Genomic DNA, 27,269 nt, shown 5'->3' with positions numbered 1-27,269 from the left:
TATTCACCAGGACACTGACTAGGGTATAAACACAGTTAATATGTTCTTAGGCATTAAGAGAATTACTCCCCAATTCTTGAATTCAGGTGCATAAACTCTTCTCAGGATCCTGAGTACAGTGCACGATCTGAAATTCTTAGCTGTATAGGAATGTTGCATAAACTGTTTAGAATTTTAAAGTAATTTCAAATGATTGCTTTTTTCCAGAAGATTCTAGGAAATGGGTCCTTCAGTTAAAAGTATGAGAGGAGATCTCTACCATTTCCGATTGGGAGGGGGAGGGGAAGGTGCCTTGAATGTTGGGAAAAGGCCCTGAAGCAGACAGGAGACGCTGGCACTGTGTGTCCCAGTTTTGTTCTCTTTCTGTAATTGCCAGTGATCTTAAAAGCTTTTATCACTGGCAGTATTAAAATTTACATATTAACAGTGACAAAGATTAATTGATGAATTCCCTAGAAAGGGTACTTAATTCTTTTTTTTGCAGAGTATTAAAAAACTTTTTTTGTTTGTTTGTTTGTTTTCACATGCCACAGGACTTTCTGCTTTTGCTAGCTGCATGACTAAAATGACCTTGGTTAGTACCTGGCTCCAGCCCAGGATAAAATAAATACATCTAATCCTGGATAAAGAGTAACTTCTTCAACCTGTGGCTTCTTCATTTTGAACTTTCTCTTTAATGTGTGGTTTCCCCATCAGTTTATGTCCACATCTACTGTCTGCACACAAGGATGAATACGATGAGTTCTGCCCGTAGGGAACGTGGTCTCATGGGATAGACAGCTGTGAACACAGCTAGGGAGGCTACAAGGCTGAATACCTCTGGGCTCTGGCAAAGTGCTGAGGGCTAGGGAGGGCCTTCTGGAGGAAGGGAAGCCCCAGAGTCAGTCATAGTTTTAGGAAGATAACTATGGAGGTTGAGAGAAGGGTGAATTGCAGAGGTATCAACTAATTTGAACATTATGCAGAGGGAAGTGGAAGGGTAGGGACAGATATGATGGGCAGTGTGGAGGGAGGGACTTCATAACTCGATAATTAATTGGAGATGGGATAGGAGGGAGGGGTCATAAATAACTCCATGATTTCTGTCCTGGTTGACTTGAAGGATAGTGATCAGAAGGAGGAAAATTGTGGTGGGGTGATGGATGACATGTTTGATCTTGGTCCTGTTTCCTGAGATATTGGTAGGACATCCCTAGGGGATGTCCAGTTGAAAGTTGGAAATTATTGTCTGGAGCCTCAGAGATAGGTCATCAGGATCTTACCTACTGACATTTCACTCCCTAGGAGACCGAGATTGACCAGTGCCGAGGCTGAACACTGGCGGCTTTTTGGCTCAGTTAATCTGACAGGTGTCTTTCCTTTGGCCTGTACAGTGTGCTGGTAGTGGTGGTGGTGTGTGTATCTGAATTGGTTGTTCATGTTTGAAACCCCAGAGTTTACATGGTAGTAGGTCGGTGTGGCAGCACTGGATGGCTGTTTCTCCATGACAGCCATCTGTTGGAGCTGAGTAGCACCTGCCCTCTTTGGATGAGGCATGAGATCTTCAGTTGGATACAGGTCTTAGCTGACCTCATCATTCATTTAACTTCCCTTTTTGGCCTCTGTGAGCAGTAGAATTTTGGCCCCATGGTTCCAGGGACTGAGAATAATAAAGAAGAGGAATGAGTGTGTAAGGTGTGAGTGGGGGGAAGAGGAGCTGCAGACAGTGACTGTGGAGATAGAAGTATTTGGAGAAGCCAAGCAGGAGTTGAATTCTGAGAAGCCAGGGATGATCCAAGAGTCAATCTTTGCAGGAGTTGAGTTGGAATTGGGCAGGGAGATTCGGCAGTGAGAAGTTTTATTGACCTTTGAGAGAGCAGTGCCGTTGGAATGCAAGGGCAGGCACAGGTTCAGAATGAGTAGGAAATAGAACCATGGAAGGTTAGGAGATTCTTCCACAAGTTAGATAGGATGATTCCTTAAGAGCTGAGGTTGCGAATTTTTAAACGAACAAAACTTAAACTTGTTTGTAGGCTGAGGCGAAGCTGTAATGGAGAAGGAAAGAGTTGAAATAAGAAGGGTAGGGGGATTTAATAAGGGTAGCTCTGCAGACATCCAGCAAGGATGAGAGTTGAAAGCGGCAACAATGGGATGTGCCGTATAAAGGGGTAGGGACATTTTTCCTTGGAGGCAAAAAGATAGGAAATGGGGAGAAATTTTGAGAAGAAAACTTCTAGGAGGTCTCCTTTGAATCTTAGTGATTTGATACTAGAGCCCCCAGTAGATATTTACTGGTGCCAACAGCTGGCCAATTGGTGTGTGAAGAGTCCTTTCTTTTTCAGTACTGTCCTGAAAGGGTAAAGAAGTCTACTGTGTGCTGGGCACTGTTCTAGGTGTACTTACGTCTGCGTCCATATTTATTTGATTTGTGAGGTGAGGTGGGTGTTCTTATCACTGTTTCAGACAAGGGAAGTGAAGAGCAGGTTGCTTCCCTTTTTCTATTTGGTGCGGTCTGATCATATTTCTACCTGTTGATTGACTGACTGGACTGTAAGGGTGACACCTTTGCCCTGAGGTTCTACTTGGGTCAGACTTTTGCCTTTCCTCTCTGAGCACAGAGTCACAGCTCAGTTTCCATTAAGCAGAACCTACAGACCACCCTCGCCCTGCTAGAACCAGTGTGCGGAGCCCGGGTAGGCTGTGGAACTCGTCCAGTCCAGCCCCTCTTTATACAGCAGGAAGCCAAGGCCCTGGGGAGGTAATGTCCAGGTCTCAGAGCTGGTAAGAGGCAGAGTGGGGCTTGAGCCCACAACTGCTTTTCCAGCCGTTGTCACACCGAACCGAGTTGCCTGCCTTCCACGTCAGATGGAGAGTGACTTAGGAGCCAGGACCACATCTGGAGTTACACTTGGGCTCCTGGCTGACCCTCAGAGTCAATTTGACCTCATCCTTTATGACGCCAGGTGTAAGTAGGGTGACCTGAAGGGACATTCTGTCCTCTTGCCTTTCTCTTCCCCTGGAGAGCTGGAGGCTGCCTAGTTCCAGGAGTCACGTGGGCAAGAGTGCCCTGTATCCTTGCAGCCCTCACGTTTTCCAGACTCTGGCTTGGCCTTCTCCCCAGCTGCCCTTAACACTACCCTAGACTGATTCGTCTTGGTTCTGGCAATCCCATCTGCATATTTTAAGTTTGTGGGTGTGTGTAGCTTTAATATTTAATTGAAATGAGCTCATCTTTAATGAATTTTCCCGGTAACTGCTTCTGTCCCACCTGATCCGTGCTGAACATGTTCCTAGGCTTCATAGGTCATTGCCACCTCTGGTTAATTTTCTGATATGAGAATATTTAGCTGGGGCGCATTCTCTGCTGTAAAGCCTTGCTGGAGTGTCATTCTTTTGACTCTTAGCATGTTAGAGTTGGTAGCAACTCGGAGACAGGCAGGCTGAGCTCCTTACCTTAGAGACAAGGAAATTTAGACAGTTGAGATTTTCTTGTTTGAGGCCACGCAGCTAACTGGAGACAGAGCCTGGGCCAGGATCAGGACTTTTCCCTGGAGCCTCTGCTTGTGCCGCTTGTGCCCTCAGCACCTCCTGCTATAGAGTCAGCCCCCGCAGGGCCAAGAAACATCTCTTGTTCCATTGGGAACAAGCAAGAGATTGCTGTTCTTTTGCAAGTTGCCATTGATTTGAATGTCACCTTATCCTCTGTGAGCAATCCACAAATGAACAAGGAAGGAGTTTTGATTGAGGAGGAGGTAACAGTTACGCTTGGCACTGTCTTGTCATCAACTGTGGATGCTGTCATTGCACTTTGGGGTTTGTGTTGCTTCGTGCAGTTTGAGGCTGTCCTTCCCCCGAGGCCCTCACTGCCTTGTAGAATCACCACCTTTAACTGCCTTTGTGGTGGGTGTCAGCAGGATTCTTAGGTAGGACTCTTAGGTTGAATAGTTCATTTGGTTTGCTTTAGCCTCGAGTGCCACCAGCTCTAAACATTAAACAGTCATGTTGGAAAAAGAATACTAAGACAGGTGATTTTCTTGCATAGTGTTTATACCTCTTAAGACTGAGCACAGGTCTCTGTTTTCTGTATGAGCCCAGCAGTTTCTTGGTGGTTTTTGCCTGATGCACGTGATGCTCATGATGACTCATAAGGTAGGTGTATGATATTGTAAATGTGGAAAAGGGGCCCACAGGAGCCAGTGGCTTATAAAGTCACAGTCTATACTCGGGAGCAGAGCCGGCCCACACCCTCAATTGTAAGCCAGCCTCTTTTCTCTTTACTAGGCTGCTTCATCTACCTGGAGGCTAAGCCTTCACCTGCTTCGCGGGCTCTTTCTTCTTTCCATCTCTCAAGGTTTAACTAAGCTTTTTTTTTCTGAAATAATTCTACAGGTTGATGTTCTTAAGGCAACAGCGCTCCCTCTATTGAAACAGTTTGGGATTGATAGTGAATCGTTTGAGCTAAAGGTAAGAATGTACAAATTGTTAGTGGTATATATCAGTGTGAAAGATTTTCTTACCAACTCATTGGAGGCGCTATATGCCTCACGTGTGCGTGGCACATTTGCAGTCGCCATTTATTAGAAGACCCACAGGATTCATGAACCAAACATTGCAGACTTTGATCTGAAAGGGACCCTTTAGTAATGACAGGAGTAGCCAGCAGTTATACTGCACTTACTTCGTGGTAGGCGATGTTGTAAGCATTCTACATGTATTTACTCCTTGGCTCATAACAACTCAGCTAATGAGTAGTAGAGCCAGGATTCTGACCATGCTGCCTCTCTGGTCTAGATCATTTATCTTAATTTGTGTCCGGAGCCTCCCAACCTGAATGTCCCTGAGAATTTTTAGTACATTACTTTCAAAACTTAGTCGAAGTAATTTAAGCATCTGTTTGTCTGCTATTTAAGGGAATTACATCAATCCAATGTGATAACACTGGATATCTTAAGCTGTTTAGCATCTCTGTTTTTTAAAATGATGTTTTTAAACAAGGAAAATGACTTCATTTTTATTTAATAATGTAGAGTTTTGATAGATCGGTTAATTCCAGGGGAGGAGAAAAGGGTTCCTGATGGTTAAGAAGTGGGATAAGCTGATGAACTAGGCCAGTCCCTCATTTTAAGGTTGAACAAACAGGTTCTGGTGGTGAAGTGACCTGTCTGGCTTTGACTGGGACAGGCAGGCTCTGTGTCCACTGCTCTTTCCGACACACCACACGGTCTCCTTGCTCAGCACATGCCCCCGTGGAGCTAACATCAGGTGCTGTTCATCTTGAAAGGATTGACAAGTTGTGTATGAAAGAGCTTGCTGCTTTCTGATGGTGGTTTTCATTCTTGGTGTAAACCAGCCAGGTTGGGTGTCATCCACTCTACTGAACCCTCACCTCTTCTTTCTCACTTGGTGCAGATTGTGCGACGGGGAATGCTCCCTGGAGGAGGAGGTGAAGTGTTTTTCTCATGTCCTGTAAGGAAGGTCCTGAAGCCCATTCAGCTCACAGATCCAGGAAAGATCAAACGTATCAGAGGAATGGCGTATCCTTTGCATTTGCTTCAGATTTCTTATTTTTTTCTTGCCTTCCTAAGATAAGAATAACTCATAACAATTTACTTCTTCCCAGGGTTATTTACATTTTAGACAACAATCTTGGAAAAGTCTTAACAATTAATTTATAATTATTGGCTGAGATAGGATATTTTATTACCTGCCTCACCATAACTAGATTGACTGATTGATTCATTTATTTTTTCAGTTAACACTTAAGCAAACAGCTCCAGTGTATGTGACACTATCCTGAGGGCTTCGATTTGGGGGCCACCAATGCATCGCAGTTCCTCCCTCAGAAGAGCTCATCGTCTGGTGAAGGAAACAAATATACAAACACATAATTCTGCTATAATGTGTAAAGTGATATAGATGATGTGCAGTGGGTTGGGGGAGCTAACAGTAAAGAGTAGCAAATTTGTCTGGAAGATGTGGGAGGAATGAATAATAATGAATAACATCTGCCATTTATTAAGTGCCTACTCCGTGTGCACTATGATAATTTATATACTTAATTTATTTTTATTTATTTTTTAAAAACCACTTTATTGAGGTGTGATTGACATACAAAAAGCTGTATTTATTTAATGTGTACAACTTGATGAGTTTGGAGATACATATATACCTGTGAAACCATCAACATGATCAGTGCCATAAACATATCTATCACCTCCAAAAGTTTCTTTTCACCCTCCTTATTATTTTACATTTAAAAAATTTTAATTGTTTTGTGATAAGAACACTTAACATAAGATCTACCCTTCTAGCAAATTTTTAAGTATAGAATACAGGCATTGCAGTGTACAGTAGGTCTCTAGGACTTATTTAGATTCCTCATATAAATGGGATCATGTAGTATTTGTTCTTCTGTGTCTGGTTTATTTCATTTAGCATAATGTCCTCCAGGTTCACCCATGTTGTCACAAAGGACAGCATTTCCTTTTTTTAAGGCTGAATAATATTCCATTGCATGCAAATATCACATTTTCTTTATCCATTTGTCTGTCAATGGACATGTAGGTTGCTTTCATGCCTTGGCTATTGTGAATAATGCTGAAAAGAGTATGGAAATGTGTGTATATTTCTTTGAGATCCTGATTTCAATTCCTTTAGATATACATCCAGAAGTGGGATTGCTGGATCAAATGGTTAGTTCTATTTTTAATTTCTCAAGGAATCGCCATACTGTTTTCCACAGTGGCTACACCAACCTATATTCCCACTAACAGTATACAAGGATTCCCTTTTCTCACCAACACCTGTTATTTATTTATTTATTTTTTGATAATAGCCATCCTAATGGGGTGAGGTGATATCTCAGTATGGTTTTGATTTGTAGTTCCCTGGTGATTAGTGATTGTTGAGTACCTTTCCATGTTCCTGTTGGCCATTTGTATGTCTTTTTGGGAGAAATGTCTATTCAGGTCTTTTGCCCATTTTTAAATTGGGTTGTTTGTTTATTTTGCTACTAAGTTGTATGAGTGTCTTATATTTGGGTATTAATCATATATATGAATTTCAGACATTTTCTCTCATTACGTAAGTTGCCTTTTCACTTTGTTGTTTCTTTTGCCTGTGTTTTGGTATTCAAGAAATCATTGCCAAAGCTAAAAATCTTCCCCACTATGTTTTCTTCTAGGAGTTTTACAGTTTCAAGTCTTATGTTTGTCTTTAGTCCATTTTGAGTCCATCTTTGTATGTGGTGTAAGATGAGTCCAATTTCATTCTTTTGCATGTAGGTATCCAGTTTTCCCTACACTGTTTATTGAAGAGAATATCCTTTCCCCATTGTGTAGTCTTGGCATCCTAGTTGAAGATCAGGTGACCAGACATGCGTAGGTTTATTTCTGGGCTCTCTATTCTGTTCTATTGGTCTATATGTCTGTTTTTATGCCAGTGACATGCTGTTTTGATTTTTGTAGCTTTGTAACATATTTTGAAATCAGTACCTGTGATGCCACCAGCTTTATTCTTCTTGCTCAAAATTGCTTTGGCTATTTGGAGTCCTTTTTGGTTCCTTGTAAATTTTAGGATTGTTTTTTCAATTTTTATTAAAAAGAACATTGGGATTTTGATAGGGATTGCATTGAATCTGCAGATTGCTTTGGAAAGTATGGACATTTTAACAATAATTCTTCCAACCCATGAACATGGACTGTCTTTCCATTTAAAAAGTCTTTTAAAGTGTCTTTCATCAATGTTTCATAGTTTTTAGTGTATAAGTCTTTAGCTTCCTTGGTGAAGTTTATTCCTAAGTGTTTAGGTTTTTTTTAATGCTATTGTAAATAGGATTGTTTCCTTGATTTTCTTTGCAGGTAGTTTGTTGTTAGTGTGTAGAAATGCAACTGATTTTTGTACGTTGATTTTGTATCCTGCAACTTTATTGAATTCATTTATTAGTTCTGATAGTTTTTCTTTTCTTTTTTTTTTTTTTGATCCATTCTTTAGGGTTTCTACATATAAGATCATGTCATTTGCAAACAGATAATTTTACTTTTTCCTTTCCAGTTTGGATGCCTTTTCTTTCTTTTTCTTGCCTAATTACTCTGGCTAGGACTTTTAGTACTATGTTGAATAGGAGTGGCAAGGGTGGGCATCCTTGCTTTGTTCTAAATCTTATAGGAAAAACTTTCAGTTTTTCACCATTAAAGATGGCGTCAGCTTTGGGCTTTTCATATATGGTCTTTATTGTGTTGAGGTAAATTTCTTCCATGCTTAATTTGTTGAGAGTTTTTATCGTGAAAGAATGTTAAATTTTGTCAAATGCTTTTTCTGCAACTATTGAGACAATGATGTAATTCTTATCCTTCATTCTGTTAATGTGGTGTATCACATTGAGTGATTTGCATTTGTTGAACCATTCTTGCGTCCCAGGGATAAATGCCAGTCCATCATGTTGTATGATCCTTTTAATGTGCCGTTGAATTCAGTTTGCTAATATTTGTTGAGGTTTTTTGCATCCATGTTCATCAGAGATATTGGCCTATAGTTTTCTTTTCTTGTATTGTCTTTGTCTGGCTTTGGTGATGCTGGTCTTGCAAAATGAGTTTGGAAGTTTTTCCTGTTTGATTTTTTAGAAGTTTAAGGATTGGTGTTAATTCTTCTTTAAATGTTTGGCAGAATTCACCAGTGGATTCATCTGCTGAAGCCATCTGGTACTGGGCTTTTCTTTGTTGGGAAGTTTTTGATTACTGATTTAGTCTCCTTACATGTAATTGGTCTGTTCAAGCTCTCTGTTCTTGATTCAGACTTGATAGGTATTAGGTTTATTCATTTCTTCTAGGTGGTCCAATTTGTTGGCATATAATCATTCATAATAGTCCCTTGTGATCTTTTTCAATTTCTGTGGCATCTGTTGTAATGTTTCCTTTCATTTCTGATTTTACTTATTTGAGTCTTCTCTTAGTTTAGCTAAAGGTTTGTCAATTTTGTTTATCTTTTCAAAAAATTAGCTGTTTTGTTGGTTTCTTTCCTATCGTTTTTCTATTTTATTTATTATCTGCTCTGATCTTCTGCTAACTTTGAATGTGGTTTCTTCTTTTTCTAGTGTAAAGTTAGGCTGTTTATTTGAGATCTTTCTTCTTTTGTAGAAAGAATGTAAGCACTTATCACTATAAAATTCCTTCTTAGTATTCCTTTTGCTGCATTTCATAAATTTTGGTTTGTTCTGTTTTCATTTGTCTCAAGATATGTTCTAGTTTCCCTTTTTGATTTCTTTGACCCAATATTTGTTCAGAAGCATGTTTCTAATTTTCATGTATTTGAATTTTCCCATTTTCTTGCTATTATTGATATCTAGTTTCATTCCATTGTGGTTGGAAAAAATACTTGGGGTGATTTCATCCTTCTTAAATTTGTTGAGACTTTGTTTTGTGACCTACCATGTGATCCTGGAGAATGTTCCACGTGTGCTTGAGAAGAATGTGTATTCTGCTACTGGTGGCTGGATGTTCTGTATATGTCTGTTGGTTCTCTTTGGTTTATAGTGTTCAAGTCTGCTGTTTTCCTTACTGATTTTCTTTCTGGTTGTTCTATCCATTATTGAAAGTGGGGTACTGAAGTCTCTTATTATTATTGCATTGCTGTCTATTTCTCCATTCAGATTTGTGGATGTTTGCTTTATATATTTAGGTATGATGTTGAGTGCATATATTTATATATTTAGGTCTGATGTTGAGTGCATATATTTATAACTGTTATATCTTCTGGTTCAATTGACCCTTTTATTGTTATATAATAACCTTTGTCTCTAGTGACTTTGAAGTCTTTTTTGGATTAAAGTCTATTTTGTTTGATATAAGTATAGTCACCCCTGCTCTCCTTTGGTTACCATTTGCATGGAATATCTTTTTCTGTGCCTTCACTTTCAACCTATTTATGTCCTTATATCAAAAGTGAGTCTCTTTTGGACAGCATATAGTTGGATCTTGTTTTATCCATTCAGCCACTCTATGTCTTTTGATTGTGGAGTTTAATACATTTATATTTTATATACTTTATTCTTAAGCCTCAAAGTGAGTTTGAATTCTCTTACATCCTGTTTTGTAGATGGGGAAACTGAGGCTTCAAAAGGAATTTGCTCCCACGTCACATTGCTAGTAATGGTAGAGCTGGGATTTGGACCCTGTCTCTGTTAAAAGCCCAGGCTTTTAACCTCTGCTTTTTCCTATAGAGAGGACAGGGCATTTGGACTGAGCCTTGAAGAATAAAGGCTTGTAAAGTGGAGCAAAGAAGGCGGAGTTCTTCAGGCAGAAATGTGGGCCTGTGTGGAGGGAGCAGTGCACAGTGGTTCTGGGGAGTGGCAGGCAACGTGGTGTGGCCTGAATGCAGGTCAGTTAAGGGTGTTTGGTAGTAGAAGATGGGACAAAAAGTTGGGGCAGGAGCCTGTAAAAGTGGGAGGCTGTGCCGAGGAGTTGACCTTCATTCAGAGTCAGTAATTTTCTTTTGGAGAGAGAATTTGCACATCAAGCAGATAACTCTGGTGGTACCGAAAGAACTTTTGGCTATTTTTGGCTCGTTGTAGAAATTTTGGTAGGTACAAGTTAAAAAAAAAAACCAAAAAAACCACACCTAATTGCCTGATGGCAATCACTTAGAGGCAAAGATAGTGGGGAATTATCATGCCCTAAAGAGAGCCGGTGAGGGTAGTGGCTGGGGGACAGGTGAGGGCTGCTAGTTATGGAGGTCCTAGAGGCAGGATGGGCAGGATGCAGCGATCACCTGTGTCTGTGCTAGAGGAACAGGGAATCCTTGAGTGTGACTTTGATGTTTCTCACTTATGCACCTGAATAGACATATCTGTTCAGATAGAAGCTACAAATGTTTGGGGTGGGGTGTGGCCGTGTGGGTGGTGGTGAAGATAAGTTTAGTTTTATTCATGTTGGGTTTGGTGGTTCCAGGTAGGTAAGTGGATAAGTCTAGAAAGGACTTATTAGAAGTTAGGAATGTAGAACTGTAACTGAGGGGCAAGGAGAGCTAGAAATGAAAGGTTTGGAGTCAGGTACCATGTAGAAGGCAGGGAGGAGGGTGGAACCGTGAGAGGTCACTAAGACTTGAAAGCAAAAGCAAAGTAAATGCTCCCAGGAAGGAAGACTAGGGAAAATCAGAGAGTTGAGAGGAGAATAAGGAAGTCAAATAACTATATTTCATTTTAAAAAAATACATAAAAATTAAAAAAAAATTTTTAAACTACACTGAGGTACCATCTCTCACTAATCAGACTGGTAAAAAACTAAAGTTTGACATCATATTCTGTCGAAGGGCTGGTGGGAAGGTGTGACAGTATAACCCCTATGGTTAAGAACTTGACAATATCTAGCAAAATTCCCAGAAATCAAGGAAGCTGTCAAAGGCTACTAGAGTCATATCAACTAGACACAGAAGCCAACTTGAAGAGGCTCCTACTAGCCAAAGGTGGGACAATCCAACCACCAATAGGAACAATTACAGTCGATTGAAACACATTAAATAAGTTTACATCCACAAATTTATTATGATACTTAAAAAAAATAAACCTTTATTCATCACACGTGGAAATCAACTCATTCTTTTGAAAATTGGTAGAGACAAGCATTTATTCTGCTTTTCCTGTACAAACTGATGAAGGGAAGTTGGTGAGGGAAAGTCTGTGTATATCAGGGATGTTAACTCTTTGTTTATGAATAAATTGCAAATCATTTTTTTCTAAAACAAAGAAAAAAAGAAAATGTGGCTTCTTGGAAGCCCACCCAGGTCAGCGCCTTAGGAGGGCTCAGAGGAGTCAGCATTAGGATGGGGAGCAAGCTGAGGGACTCACAGCAGGCTGCCACTGATACCCCTGGGAGCTCTTTCCAGAGGGTGGTAGAGGCAGAGGCCAGATAACCAGTTCTAGGTTGCAGGGTGATGGAGGGAAACGGTGAAGAGCAGAGGCCACTCTTTCAAGAACCTTGACAAGAAAGAGAACAGAAGGAAAGATAAGGTGGTAACTTGAGGAAGAGAATTGAGAAGATTCCCTTCCTTTTTAACAAAAAGGTTGGTGATGATTTGAGTATTTTTGTAGGTTGGGTAAAGTAGATTTATATATGAGAGAGGGAGACTGATAAAGCAAGGTAACAAGGTGATTAAAGCACAGGTACTAGAGTCACACAGATGTGGATTCTAACTGGCTTTGCCACTCACTGGTGGAGATGTTTGGCCCCAAGCCTTGGTTGACACATTTATCATTGGGCCCGCTTACGACTACTGTATGGGGCTGTAAAGAAGGTTAAATGAGGTAATAGACGTATAGTACAAGACACTGGGGTGGTATATAAGTAAGTGTTTGGTAAGTTGTGGCTGCTGTTATTTTTATTATTGTTTGAGAGGGGATGGATTGAAAATGGCAGGTATATGGTAAGGATGGAGCAGTCTGATGATGATTGGAAGCCAGTGGGAGGAGTTTTCAATTTTACTGGGTTAGGGTGGGTTCTAGGATAAGGGGATCAGCACGGGTATGATAAGGGAATGTAACAGGGGTGGTAAAGATGTGCTGTCACAGTGGCATAGGGGCCACTATTGGGGGTGGGGTGCCCATAGGGACATAGTAACTAAAGATAAGAAAAAGGCTGTGGGACTGCAATAAGGGCTCAGCTGAAGTAAAATGTTATCATGGTGCCAGCTGCATGGCAGTGGGTCCAGCAGCAGTTGGCAGCCTAGAAGGAAAAGTAGAGGAGGCAAGAGGGCCATTTTCATCCAGGGCTGGGTGTGGGTTGGCAGGGTGAGTGGGTTGTGCAGAAGGACGGGTTAGAGGGCGTATTGGTGAGCATGGCATTGGAGTGATGGCCAGTGCGCTCCTTACTGAGTAATGCAGCAGGGGCTCGCCAGCCTGGAGAAAGCACCTGGTCATGGGATTGGAATCCTTAGCAGGTTTAATGGAAGTAGATATGTGTGCTGTGTAGAAGAACAAGAAATTATGTTTAGGGAACTGTGCTTTGGGGTGTCAGATATTAAGAGTGGTAGAATTCTAGGTGCCAACAAGATCTGGGTGAGGGCAAGTGTTAGAGACGGGGTGGGGTGGGGGCTGGATGGGGTTGGGTGTGGCTTTCCTGGTGGGAATTAGACAGAGTGGGGTGGACCAAGATGTATGCTTCTTGGGGTAGTAGGGGCTTAAAGTCAAGTTTTCTATTTCTCAGGAGGTTTTGGGGTGGTCCTTGGAGGAAAAGAAGTATGGAGTGGACTGACTTTTCAGAGGCCTTGAGTAAATTGAAAAGTGAGTGGTGAGGGCACGGTATGGGGGCGTGGCATAGCCACAGGGCAGAGAGAGCCATTGATGAGATAAAAGGTCAAACTTGGGGTGCTACCTGAAGTTCTTTGTAGGGGTCATCAAGAACAGAGGAATTTATAACAAAGCTTCTTGCATGGATTATGGATCAAGACCTGTGTATATGAGGAGAGAATGGGGGAGAAATGGTTCCTGTCCTGGGGAGCCCCCAGGTTGATGGATACTTCCATTGATGTCCCAAGGTGATGTTCAACTCTCAAGTTCTCTGATTCAGAGCAGGTAGAAACAGGTTATAGAGAAATGGAAATGTGATGTGAATAGGTGGGTTTTTTTGTTTTTTTTTAAAATATGCCTGTTCTGCTTGACCCGTGTCAGTTACTTATAACTCAACCTCATTCTCATTAACATTGTATTTCACTGTGTAAAGAATTCCAAATTAAACCCTGTTGATGGCCATTGGGGTGTCTTCTGTTTTTCACTGTTGCCAAAAATGCTGCGGTTAATGGGTTAATGGCCTTGTACACGGAGTCCTGCACACTCTCAGGACTATTTCAGTTTGTTTTTTCTCTTTTGAGATTTGTTTCCTCAATGCTATGTCGTGGCAGTGAACTCTGCTTGGAATCCATTCTCTCTAGTTTGGAAATGTGATTTCCAGCATGTGCTCTGTTTGTTTACCACAGTCCTGTGGTAACAACATGGGTTTCACAGAGGCAGTTACAGTGGGATCCCACCTGTACTCGCTGTACCAGGTGTGCAAAAGCCTTGTGAGAGCTTTGAAGCCTTTGATGAAGACGGTGGAAAACGGGGTTGTACAGTGTTTTACATAAAAGCTGAAAGAGCTGTTGTGCCCCGGGCACCTGGGGTGCAACATTGTTCCTCCCCGGCTTCTCTCTGGTGTTCTTTGAGCCTTCCCTGTGTAGACTCTGAGCCAGAAGGATGCCGGTGAGGTCCCAAGCCCCTCACCTTCCTTGAGGCTGGGGGTAGGACACCTGAACCCTGCCCGATACAGCCCCGACTCTAGAGCCTTCCTCTGAACTCCCCAGGAGAGTTGACACAGCGCCCTTGCCCAGATCCCTGTCTGCAAACCAAACGTTCCAGCCACTGGTCTGCAAAGCTGCCTATTTCTCAAACACCTCAAAGGAATGTGGGTTTGAATTGAGATCACCTTCTTGGCCAGCTTTGGAGCCTGGGAAAAAAGAGCTGCCTTTGGAAAAAGCTTTAGCTGGTTTTGTGGTTTGTTACTTGCAAGGCCGGTTAATGGTTGGGCTGAGCTTGGAGGTTGTATTCCCCATAGGAGGGCTCGAGCTGGGAGAACTAGCCCCGCTCTCTGGTGTGTGTTTGTGGTTTTAACTGGGCTCCCCGCTGTCCCCTTCCACCCCTCACCCCGATCCCCCAGCCCACCCACCGCAGCAGAGTGCATCTCTCTGACTGATTGGCCAGGGACTGGGAGGGAGCTGGTGTTGTTCCTGCCAGCAGCTGTGACTGGACAGTGCGGTTGCCTTTTATTTACTGCCACCCACTCTCATTCTCCCCCTGCCTGAGTGAGAAAGGAACACTGTGTTTTAGTTTTGTGATGCTGTCCCAGTAGCTCATGACTGGGTACATAAGAGTTAAGTGAAGAAGCTGGAGTAGAGGCAGAAGAGGGGCGTGAGGTAGAATTTGTTGGACAATCTGGTTTCCTTTCTCTAACTATAGGGAAGGTACTTAGAGAATCAGTCTCTTTCTTTGTACACACACACACACACACACACACACACACACACACCCCTTAGCTTTCTCCGACTTGTAACACCAGGGAGGGTGAAGGGCAGGAGTTCCATGTGGGCTGTAGCCATGAACTTGTCTTTCTTGGATATGAGTTCTCAGCGTGGTACTCATAAATGGCCTTCAGGACATTCACCACCCCCCAAAATTGTCTGCAAAATTGTGTGTTCACGTGTTTCTTGAGAGACGGTTCATAGCTTTCATTAGATTCTCAGAGAGGTCTCTTACTCCTGAGAGGAAAGAACCTCTGCTTTGGGATTTGAATCTTGGACTGCCAGTAGGAAAAGCAATAGTTGACATCCACTGGGCTCCGACCACACACCAGGCACCGCTGTGCACTTTACGTGCATTACTTCATTTGAGCCTCCAGACCCTGTGAGGAGAGTATTATGATTATCCTTTTCTTACTGATGAAGAGGTGGAGGCACCAAGAATAGCACATTAGTCCCAGAATGATGCAGTTTGCTGGAGCTGACGCTTAACACAGATAATCTGATTCTAGAACCCTTAGCCAATCGTGGTAGGGCCTCCACGCCAAGCCAGATAGCTCCATAATGACTCTGGGATGCAACCCGCTTTAAAGTCCCTTTCCTTCTTTACTCCACTGCCTGAATTCTAGTATATGCTTCCACTGGCCCTCATTAGCACTGTTGTTAGCCACCTGGTTTCCACATCCCTGGAAGGGTGGGGGAAGAAGGTTGTCTCTGGGAATTCGGATCTGTTTAATTTTGAATCTTAGTTCCGTGACCCAGCTGTCCTAAGTGTGAGCCCTGGAACAGGAATCTGTGGCCCTTGCCTCAGGGTTACCGTGAGCATAAAATAAGATGATCATGTACCTGAAAGAACTTTGGAAGACGTGAATGCTGTGGGCTTATGTGTCAGGATAACGACATCTGTATTTTCCCACAGAGAGTGGACAGCTTCAGGCCTCAGAAGGATAGCACCCTCCTGGTCCAAAGGGTATGAGACCTGGGATTGTTTGTCTAAGCTGCCTGTGGTCAAAAGTACATTCTGGACAGAAGAGGTGGTGATGTAACTGGGCTCAGTGTGTGTATTGAAAAATCCCTCTTTGCTCTTTCCTCATTTCGGGTTTGTCCTTTGAGTCAAGTCAAATATTTATCGAGCATTTCTGAGTACAAAAGTAGTGTATTAGAGACTTGTGAGGGATACAGAAGTAGAGCCCCTTTCCTTATGGAGTGTGCGGTCTCATCGAAGAACAAGGACAGCATGAGTGTATATGAAGGGAGACGTGTGGTAAGTTCAAGAGCAGGCCACAGTCGGTGCTGCCCAGAGGATTTCAGGAGAGGGGGGAACTCCAGGTTGAAGAATGAAGGCAGGCAGATCAGGCTGAAGGATTTGAACACTTTGGTTGGTGGAGCTGGGGGTGGTGGTGTCGGTTTGGGGATGAACACCGAACAGACTAGGGGGTCCAATCTCAAGATCTGGGAGGGCCCAGAGTTACTGGGGGAGTCTCCTTAGCATGAGGAAGCTGGATCTTTTGTGGATGTTCAGGATGGCTCAGAAAGGGGAGCCAGATGCCAGTCAAGTTCTTTGCTCAGTCTCTGAGCATATTGTTTCTGCAGCTCAAATGAAAATTAAATATGTTATTGACAGTAATTTTCGAACAGTTGGGCGAGGCTGGGCAGACTACACACCTTGTTTTCCCTGTTGGACTTGCTGCATGGGGTTTGGATCAGAGTAGTGGGAAGATCACATGTTGTTACTTCTCCGTTTTTGGTAGCCCCTCGTCCCACATATGCAGCTGCCCCTTTGACCGTACAGTGAACATCGGAAGTGCTTAGTACATACTTACTTTTTATTTGGTTGGTGGAATTGGGGAGAGCCAGTCTCTGTAACAAAGTCTAATTTTAGGTAATAGTTTCCACTTTCTCAAGCACCAACCTTTTCATTTGAGTTGCTAATATCTTTCTCCTTTCCTTTCTGAGGGTGCCCTGTTGTAAAAGTGCTAATGACCAATGTTTTGACCACTGTATCATCCATAAATAGAATTGTGAGGAGGCTGTATCATCCATAAATAGAATCATCGACACTTAAATAACTGAAAATAGGCTCTTAAGTTAAACACAAAAACCTGTTTATACCTTTATAAACAGCCCCACTATGCTCTTTCACTAATGTTTTTCTGCCTTTCCTGTCAGCCTACCAGGGGGTGGATTGGGTCACACAGGGGCCCAGGTCAGTCCCAGTGTGGTGTCTGTTCTGGCCTTAGGTTCCGAAGAGAAAGACTCAATGGTGACAGCAGTGGGGATGGTCAGAGAATGATACTTCAAAGGGAGCCTGGCTCATGCCCTACAGGGGGGCAATTGCCTTTACTTGTTCCAAAATTGAGGTGAACCATTTCTAGGGGAGGCGGGATGGGTAGGCAGTCTAGAGCAGGGTTGACAGCTTTTATTTTATACTTTCCAAGTGCCTATATTGTTTAGATGTTTTTCACCGAGGGCTTTTTTTAACAATACAAAAAATTATATAATAATACAATAATAATAAATAAAAATAATGTAAAAATTAAGTTATGGTACTACAAAGTTAAGTGATTAAGTACAGGTGGAGAATAGAATGGAGTTAGAAGCCCCAGTTTGTTATGACAGTTCCACAAATATTTGCTAGCTTTATGACTGACTTTTCTCTGTTGTGGAGTCCAAGCAGAATGACACCCTTAACTCCAGGTTGCAGGTATTCGGTACGCGTATCACCTCAGATGGCAAACCGGATTGTGGATTCTGCAAGGAGCATCCTCAACAAGTTTATACCCGATATCTATATATACACAGACCACATGAAAGGAGTCAACTCTGGGAGGTAAGTGTCTGTGCGTTTCTGGAGCCTAATTCCCTAGCCACCCTAGCCTTTGTCATACTCCTGGTCTGATTGAAGCTAAAGTTGCCAGCTCTGAGGTTGGGCAGCCAGAGGAAGAATGATTCACAATTTTTTTCCTTCCAACTTACCGCCATTGTCACCAACAGGCATCTTTTTTTTTTTTTTTTTTAAAGATATTCGCCATGTATTTCTTCTTTAGGTCTTTTTTTTTTTTTTTTTTAACTTACTTTTTTTTATATTTATTTTTGGCTGTGTTGGGTCTTCGTTTCTGTGCGAGGGCTTTCTCTAGTTGCGGCAAGCGGGGGCCACTCTTCATCGCGGTGCGCAGGCCTCTCACTATCGCGGCCTCTCTTGTTGCAGAGCACAGGCTCCAGACGTGCAGGCTCAGTAGTTGTGGCTCACAGGCCTAGTTGCTCTGCGGCATGTGGGATCTTCCCAGACCAGGGCTCGAACCCGTGTCCCCTGCATTGGCAGGCAGATTCTCAACCACTGCGCCACCAGGGAAGCCCAACAGGCATCTTTTGAACACCTATCACATGGAAAGTGTCACAGTGCCCAGTGCTGGGTGATGAGGGGTTGAGACGCCAGCCTAAGGGAATTAAAGCCCAGCTATTAATAAACAGTGCTGCAAGCTTTAAATCCCATCTGTCCTCTGTTCCCACAAAAAATTAAAGTAAACAAGTTCTTCCATCCTGTGTAAATAACAGTTTAGGGGAAAAAATCCTTTGTTGGTTTAAGTGCCAGTCGGCTTCTCTCTCCATCAAGGGGAAAAACACCCCTAGAGCCAAAGAAAGTTGTTATTGCAGATTTGAGTTTGGTTTAGTTAGAGCCTTTGCAGAAGACCTTACTTTAGAAAATAAAAAGTTAATGATGATCTGTGTAATGAAAATATCTGTTTTAGGCTTTGGTTGTATATTTAGAAACCAGCGAGTTAGGGAAGCAATTAAAACCTAATTTCTTATTATGAAAATGTTAAGTATACAGAAAAGTTGAAAGGATAATACAGCGAACACTTGTATATTCCTACTACTTGTAGTTAACAATGAATATTTTGCCAAATTTGCTTTCCTTGTGCGTGGGTTTTCTTTGTTTCTACCTAACCACGTCAGTGTGAATGACAGTATCTTTACACTTTGAATCTGAAGTTTTCAGGTTGTGTCTTCTAAAAATAAGAACATCAGAGACTGACTGTTGTGGGATAAAAAATCAGTTTTCTCCTAAGTTGTACCACAGCTCATCCTTTTTCACAGCTCTTCTGTCTGAGCTTTCTTTAACTTCAGGAAAAGAAGGAAAAAGAGGGTAAAGGAGGGGTGAGTGTGTTATGGGATCTCAGACCTTCATGAGGCCCAAGGGAAAGATGAAGGTGACTTCAGAAATGCAGTGGTGCCTCATAGTCCAGAGCAACAGAGGTGGTGATGTCAGAGGTTAGAGTTGGGAAAGGGTTTGTGTGCAGAGCTGGCCCTTTTTCTGGGAGTTGGAAAGGTCAGTGATGGTCCCAAACCTTTGGTGTATTGCTCAAATACCATCAGTGTTTTCCTCATTCATAATGTGGGAGTGATAACAACTGCATCCCTAGGTTACTGTAAAGATGAAAAGGTCACATATGTAAGCCACCAATGCGATGCCTGGCACATAGTAGGTGCTACAGAAATGGTAGCTGCTAATGCCGTTATTTCCTTTCTCTTCTTTTCTTGGCCACAGGCCTGGAATTATGTGTCAGCTATTTTCTGGGGAGAGGGGATTACGAGGGATGGGGGAGGATCGGTAGCAGAAGCAGCTGTCTGAATGGCCTGACTCGATAGTGCCTTGTCATCCGGCCTCTCGCTCTACAAAGAGGCAGAGCAGACCTGAAGACCATGCTGCCTCCAGCTAGAGTGTGGCTTTTTATAATGCCATTGACTCAGCGGACCCTAGTGCTGGTCGAGGCCCATACCTGCTAATAATGAGTAGGAAGCTCACACGTGGATGGAGATGTGGGCATAATGTAGCCTTGTGGGTTATCAACTCCAAGCTCCACTTTAAAATTTACCTCTAAAACCAATGCATGATGTTAAGTTTGTGTTCCGTTTTCTAAATCTCAAGCTACAGTTGACAAACGGTGATCTTCCTTCTCCATTATGAAATTATAAAGTCGTGGGTAGGTATTTTCCTCTTCTAATTCAGTGGAGTATCCACGTAAGTTAGGCTTATTGAAGTCTGGGAGTGAGAGTTATGTGTGGCCATGGCCTGGAACCTTGGTGGCCAGCAATTTTTGGTGGGCTGTGTCAGCTCTTTGTCCAGTGATCATTTGTCCAGTGTGGTCCCATTTTGATTCTCACAGTCATGACTTTTTGAAAAATCTAGTCCCTCACCAGTTGGTAAGTTTTGGAGCCTGTCATTTGCAAACTGTACCAATGTACATCTTCAATGAGGTCACTTGGTGATCAGCTACGTTGTCAGCATAACTTGAAATAGGCCTGATAATACACATACCCCAAATTGGGGGGCGGTGGGGGGGGAATTGGCGTAGAGTACATAGAGCTTAATATGTCATTGTGTTGTTTTCTGTAAAACATATACAATATCAAATGGAACGGTCTTGATTAAATATGAAGTTCATTGTAATAAGTACACACGCCTCAAAAATTTCACATGGATGGAAAAGTTTAGAAGTTCTTAGGAAATGCAGGTAAGTGGGTTAGAGCAGTGATGGTGGCTTGTCTCCTGGTTCTTCCTCCCTGCATTTTCTCCTCTTCATTTTGGCATGCCACTGCCTCTACTGATGAGCTGGGTGCCCAGTCCCTCCTCCTGGTCAAGTGACTCATCGGCAACTTGAGATTGTACTTTAAATGTCCCATGATGATGCTGGGTGGTGCAGTGTTAGATTGTTAAGCGTGACTCAGAGTGTCCTGGAACCGGCGTTCTCACTGCACCCTCTTCCCTTGGCAGGTGTTATTAATCCTTGGCTACGTAGACAATCACTTCTTTTTAAAAGAAATTAAGGACTGACCAGTATAGTTCCTCCCTATTGTGAGCTCATATGTAGTACATTTGAAACATAAATTTTACGCATAGTTTTTCTGAAACAAATATTTTGGCGGTTTTGTGCTAGATGCATAGAAAGTGCTTCATGAATATGTATGTTGGATTGTGTTAAAGGAGGCTTTATTAAAGCTGTATTGTGCTTGCATATGGAGTGTACTGCTGGGAAGTAGGTACAGTCGACCCTGGAACAACGCTAGGGTTAGGCGTGCTGACCTTCCCCGCGGTCAGAGGCCTGCGTGGGACTTAACGCCGTTGACCCTCCATATCCTCCGTTCCTCCACATCCTCGGATTCAACCAACTTAGGATCATGCAGTACTGTAGTACGTATTTAGTGAAAAAAGTCTCTAAGTGGACCTGTGCAGTTCAAACCCATGTTGTTCAAGGGTCAGCTGTGTGTGTTTAAGAGGCACTGGGCAAGGTAGATGTGAGGTGTCAAATCCGGAAATTTTGTGGAGAGATGCTTGTTTTTATTGTTTGTGGACGGATTTTGTTTTGCGTCAAACTGGTTTTCACTAAGCCTCGTGAGAGCAGGGGCTCCTGTGCTTACCATGGCGCCCCAGTTCCCGGGTCTGTGGAAGCTTTCCCCCAAATGTTTGTTGGATGTACGCATACAGGAGTCATTTGTGGTCCTGGACAGGAAGGGTGTTAGGGTCTGGCTGTTGGTGGTTGAAACACACAGGCGAGAACATGGTGCTGGCTCATTGATTATATTAAGTGAATTCTGAGTTAGAGGTGTCCCCTGGGGACAAAAACATAAAGGTGTGCCTTCTCTAGGCCCTTTCTCCTCATGTGGTATTTCTCAGCACGGGGGAACAGCCTGCTGTCTCTCAAGGAGAGCTGTAATCAGATGGTCTCCAGGCTGCTTGTACTTCTGGGCTCGTTGTGACTGAGGGCTGAGTGCGTGCCGTGGTGGAAAACTTGCGTGGGCTTTGGAGTCTGGAAGATCTGTGTTTGAAGCACATCTCAGTCTCTTTCTAGCTGTGTGGACTTGGTGCAGGTTGCTTGATTTGTCCATTTCCTCAGTTGTAAGGTGGGGATGGTATTATTTACTCTGCAGAATAGTGTTGAGCCCCTAGCTCAGAAACTAGGGGCCACACCATTGTGAAGCAATTATACTTCAATAAAGATGTTAAAAAATAATAATAAAATAAAATAAAATAAAAAGAAACTAGGGGCTCTATATGTTGATTGTTACAAACTCTCACAGCAGGATCTTTTACAATGTAGTGAGTGGGGAAAGGTAAGGGAGAGCTAGGGGAAGGGAGGGCTAAAAAGAAAAGCAATGCAAATTTGCATCACTTTTGGTTCTGTCACGTGTGTGCCCTCACTGCATCATGTATATGTCCATTGTGAGCTGGGAGGGACTCTTAATAAGACCTGATGTGACCAGACAGAATGCCATCAAAAAGATGTTTGTCTTCTCTTTTTACTGGTGAATGTGAACCCCAGTTCGTATGCTACTCAGTGTCTGTGCCTTTGAATCCCCAGGTCTCCGGGCTTTGGACTGTGGCTGGTTGCTGAGACCACCAACGGCACCTTCCTCAGCGCTGAACTGGTCTCCAACTGCCAGGGCCAGGGGGCAGCGGTGCTTCCCGAGGACCTCGGCAGGAACTGTGCCAAGCTGCTGCTCGAAGAAATCCATAGGGTATGTCCTCCGCTTCTGCAGGTCCGGGAGAGGAGCCATCAGGAAGCAGTTCTTTGTCATTTTTATTCATAAGCAACTTTCTTCCGCTTTTAAGGGCTTCAGTCAAGGAGTTAGCCTCTTCCTACCCTTTAGACAGTTTAGCATTAACTAGCTTAATGGATTAGCTAAACTAGTCAGTGAGCAGAGGCCCAGCCCCACTGGTTTGTTACATATGGCAGGTAAATTTTTTTTTTATTATAAATTTATTTATTTATTTATTTTAAATGTTTGGCTGTGTTGGGTCTTTGTTGCTGCACGCGGGCTTTCTCTAGTTGCGGCGAGCAGGGGCTGCTCTTCGTTGCCGTGCCCAGGCTTCTCATTGCGGTGGCTTCTCTTGTTGCGGAGCACCGGCTCTAGGTGCATGGGCTTCAGTAGTTGTGGCACGTGGGCTCAGTAGTTGTGGCTCGTGGACGCCAGAGCGCAGGCTCAGTAGTTGTGGCGCACAGGCTTAGTTGCTGCATGGCATGTGGGATCTTCCCGGACCAGGGATCGAACCCGTGTCGATCCTTAACCACTGCACCACCAGGGAAGTCCTGGCAGGTAAGTTTTAAAGATCGGGAGGGCAGAGAACTGGAACAGAGTCATACAGGAGAGAGAAGCTGAAAAATGAAGCAGGTTAGGCAGTGACTGGCCAATTGAAGAGCACACCCCCCCCCGAGCAAAGCAGGGACCTTCTCTCAGCCCCCTGTCGTTGCCGTAGGGGGATGGGGGCTCATTCTTTTCAGATTTTTCAAGAGAAGCTGGGAACCTGGATTTGTGTGTGACAGTTAATTCAGATAGAGAACAGTGTCAACAGGCTCGATTTTGTAGGGTGCTTGGGAGCACATAGAAGAGTGTCTAGGGAAGGCCGGCCTGTGTCAGAGCACAGTAGGGGCTTGGGAAGAGGGGACAAAGAAAAGGTGACACGATGCTGAAGACAAGACTGCACTGATTACCATTGTGCTTCTGCTGCCCTACTGGTGGGACATGGCATAGACCAGTCTGGCCAAGCCTGTCCCCTCAGTTGCCACAGTCCTTTTTCTCTGTTGATCCATAAGAGCAACATGCACATATGTACACACACACTTTACTCTGTTTCCCAGGGACAGCTGAGGCAACCCAAAATAAACAAGAAGGAAATTGGAAGAGAAGGAAAGATGATGGCAGGAGAAATAAGATAAGCTGCCTGAAAATTCATTCTTTAAGATCCCGTATACTTGGTTAGAGGAGAGTCACAAACCTGTCTCCAAGATTTCTGTTAGTCTGCACCTCAGGAACATGAAACCTTTTCCTTAACATGCAGAATCCAGGACAGGCTCCAGGGATGATCAGTCCTTTGCTGCGGATGCACACTGGGGCCCACATTCTTAAACTGAGCACTAGCAAGAACTATACACTCATCTCTTGGTGTCCACAGGTGATTGGTTCCAGGACCCCTTCTCCCCCCAGTGGATACCAAAATCCACTCAAGTCTGTGTTTCATTATCCCCCCCCCCCCCCCCCCCCCCCAGTATCCACAGGTTCTGTATCCGCTGATTCAGTCATCTGAAATTGAAAGTCAGTCTGGTTGGTTGAACCTGTGGATGTGGAGGGCCAACTGTACTCTGGGTGATTTGCTATTGGATGGTGTAGAGTGTTTGTAAATTGTCTTTTTTCTCCAGCTGAAGAGCCTTTCATCTCTGTACTACCTGTGTATTTATTCTCAGTTATTAGACATCTCTGTGGTTCTTTCCTGAAGTCTTCTAGGAAGTTTTGCTCTGTTTAAAGTCACAAAAATCACACGTGAGCCCAGTGAAATAAAATCAGTAAGGCTGGTACAGTGGTGATTTTGTTCTTTAATTCTTCCTTTTGCCACTGTAATTTATTAATCATTGTGGCAAGGTGATGCCTGGGTCATGGGTATTGATCCCTGCATAGGCCTCACTAAGGAAAACAGCTTATTGCCACAGTCTACTCCCCTGATCAAAGTCAGCATTTTTGAAAATATCTCATTGGTCACAAGGTGGAACAAATAGGAATGACCTGTTTCAAAGTTCATTAAAATTTCCAGCTTGTTTAGTGTCTATCTAATTAAATGGAAGACAAAGAACCTATAACTGTGTCCTCAGTAGAGGGACCCCATTCCCTCTACTCACCATTCAGCTAGGAAATAGTGGAGGAAGGAAATAGTCTATCACAAGAAATCCCTCTGAGCGAGGAAGTATCTTCTCATAATTCTTGAGCAGTCAAGATCTGGCCTCAGCTTTTTCGATGCAAAGTCTTTCCAATGTTTGATGCTAAATTTAGTGATTTTTGAAAGATGGGATAGTAACTAAAATTTAGGAGTAAATGGAGTAAATGACCAAGAGGTTGCCCTGCCAGTTACTCAGTTCAGGAAGTTTGTCATCTAGATATTTGTGAAGAAAGACTGCTGGAGACACGTGGGTCCCTCAGCCGCTATTGACTCGTGCAGGTTTCCCTGCCTTGGTCCTGGGGTGGCTGGCAGGCCTTCTCTCTGACTGTGGGGACACATCCCTCTCTTTCCAGTGGACCTGGGGGATTTGGATGTATCCCCTTACAGGATAGCCCAGTGGGAGCCCCCAGACACAGCTGGAATATGGGTTTTGTATCTCCGTAAATGGCAGAGTAAAAGCCTCAGGGTGAAAGCACAGTCCACCAGTCCCCAAAAGCGAAAACATGCAATCTGGATGAGGTTATTTTATTTTACTTTTTCTTTACTCTAGTTAAGTTCTGCTTTAAACCGTTCAGTAGTGGCTGGACTGAGTTTTTTGTTTTAAGTCATTAAGAAAACTTCTTTTATGTGTGTCTATGATCTTTAATTGCTAAAAGGATGAAAATGCATGCAGTTTTTATAATAATTCTTTGTAAGTCTGTGATGTGACATGGTTTAAATAAGTAATAAAAATCCATCCCCTTTGGTACCATTTATTTTTGCCAAAGTTTTAATCCTCTGATCTAATTCCTCTTGTTCCATTTCTGTCTCATCAGTTACCAAGCCCTCTTGATTCTGTCCCAGGCTTTCTGGAACTGCCCTTTCCTATCCTTCTCTCTGCCCCCATCTACCACCCTCCTCCCTTCCATTTCCCCCTCCCCCGATATAGGTACTGGCTCTCCCTACTTGCAGAGGGGAAATCCGTTCCATACCCTCTCCAGCATCCTCTTCAGCCTAAATCTCCCCCTAAAGCTGCGACCTGATCTTGGTACTCCTGTGCTCGGAGACCTTCACCAGCTTCTCACTTCCCCAGGATAAAGTCAAAACCCGTGGCCCAGTTAGAAAAGCCCTACCTCAGTCTGCCTACTCCACCTTATCCCTGCGGTTCCGCATACTTCTCCGCAGAGAGCAGACAGCCACTTGCAGGCTGGCCTCCTGGCTGGTGCTTGCCGGCCCTGGGTTGTATCTCCCCCATCCTCCTGCTCTTCCTCCCTCTCCAAACCCTGCTCATCGCTCCAGGGCCAGCTCAAGTCCCCACCTCCCCAAAGCCTCCCTCTGGTGCCAGGGGAGTGACAACCCCTCTCGCACCGCCTTGGCAGTCCAGGTGCCCACAGGCCCCAGCTGCCGCGTAACTTCGTCTTCACCTTCACTTGTTACTGGTTCCTGCTCGTATTTCGTCTTTGTAATGAGATTGAAGCTACTTTGCACAAGGCTTGTGTCCTGCTGTCTGGGCGGCCCCACCACTCCCTCTGTCGTATCCTGTACACAGACCCTAATATATTTACTGCGGTAAAATGTTGGTTCAGTACATAATAAAAATCAATTGAGAGTAGCAGAATAGCAACATAGCGCTAGGAAGCGGAGACTGAAGAGAACAGTTTAATTTTAGGCAGTCTTATGAAAAGGAGCAAGTTCTGTAAAACAAATAGTTTTGTTATATCTTCTTATATTAATATATTTTGTTATATATTCTTTTATTCTCCATGGGTCAGGTTTTCCGTTTAGATGGAAATATATGTGCTGGAACTCCTCTCGTCCTAAAATTTGCTAAATGAGGTAAATATTGTCCTTTATTAACTCAGGTAGATTAGGAAGAGCAGTAGATTTCATAAAGGCTGGCAGTAGGATCCACCTTCTGATTTTCCTACTTCATTGTCCTCAGTGAAGTCTAACAGCAGAGAATGAGTGTCTGTACCTGAGAATCGATTTATTCCCTACCCTACATGCATTAAAAAAGGAGAGAGGTGTACCCACATAAGCAGCAGTGGGCGACCACTTATCCCATTCCAAGTCTGGGAGAGTCTAGCCTTGAACGGTGATGTGCCATGGTTAGAAACTGCATTTCTTGTTGTGAAATATGCAAAATATGTAGACATTCAAGGTCATCCTGCTTTCAGTATGTACAGTGTAAATTTAAATTGTTTTAAATAGAGTTATCCCAGAGAGGATGATCTGAAATAAAGACATTCTTTAAGGCACAAATGGAAACAGCAGTAATGCATGCATCAAGCAGAAGCAAAATGGCTGAAGTGGTTGAAAAATTCGAGAATGAAAGAAGAAAGGCAACCGAAGCAGTTGTACTTCAGGAGAAAGTTTTTGAAGAGGCTTTTGTCCTGCCTTTGATTTGGAAGAACAGGGAAAATGGGGAAAAATAATGCATAAATAATAAGAATGGAGGGATCTGGTCTGAACAGTTCTCCAGTTCTAAGGCACACAGGAAGAGTTAAAGAGGGGAATCTAATGTGACATGGCAGGCAGTTTCTGAATGTAATTGAATGTGTTGTAG

At 43.3% G+C, this 27,269-nt stretch overlaps 1 protein-coding gene across 1 annotated transcript in view; it reads left to right on the top strand.

Annotated features, from left to right (window-relative positions):
• Positions 1 to 27,269, top strand: part of RCL1 (RNA terminal phosphate cyclase like 1) — a 55,707-nt gene that overhangs the window by 17,905 nt on the left and 10,533 nt on the right. Inside the window, exons 4-7 of the mRNA XM_059924785.1 lie at positions 4,369 to 4,443; positions 5,389 to 5,513; positions 17,720 to 17,845; positions 22,377 to 22,533. Of these exons, the coding sequence (XP_059780768.1) occupies positions 4,369 to 4,443; positions 5,389 to 5,513; positions 17,720 to 17,845; positions 22,377 to 22,533 (483 nt within the window). The remainder of the gene's footprint in view (positions 1 to 4,368; positions 4,444 to 5,388; positions 5,514 to 17,719; positions 17,846 to 22,376; positions 22,534 to 27,269) is intronic.

This window comes from Balaenoptera ricei, chromosome 6, assembly GCF_028023285.1.
Source record: "Balaenoptera ricei isolate mBalRic1 chromosome 6, mBalRic1.hap2, whole genome shotgun sequence".
In the NCBI taxonomy this organism is placed as follows: Eukaryota; Metazoa; Chordata; class Mammalia; order Artiodactyla; family Balaenopteridae; genus Balaenoptera; species Balaenoptera ricei.
This window is presented reverse-complemented; position numbering and strand designations above follow the sequence as displayed.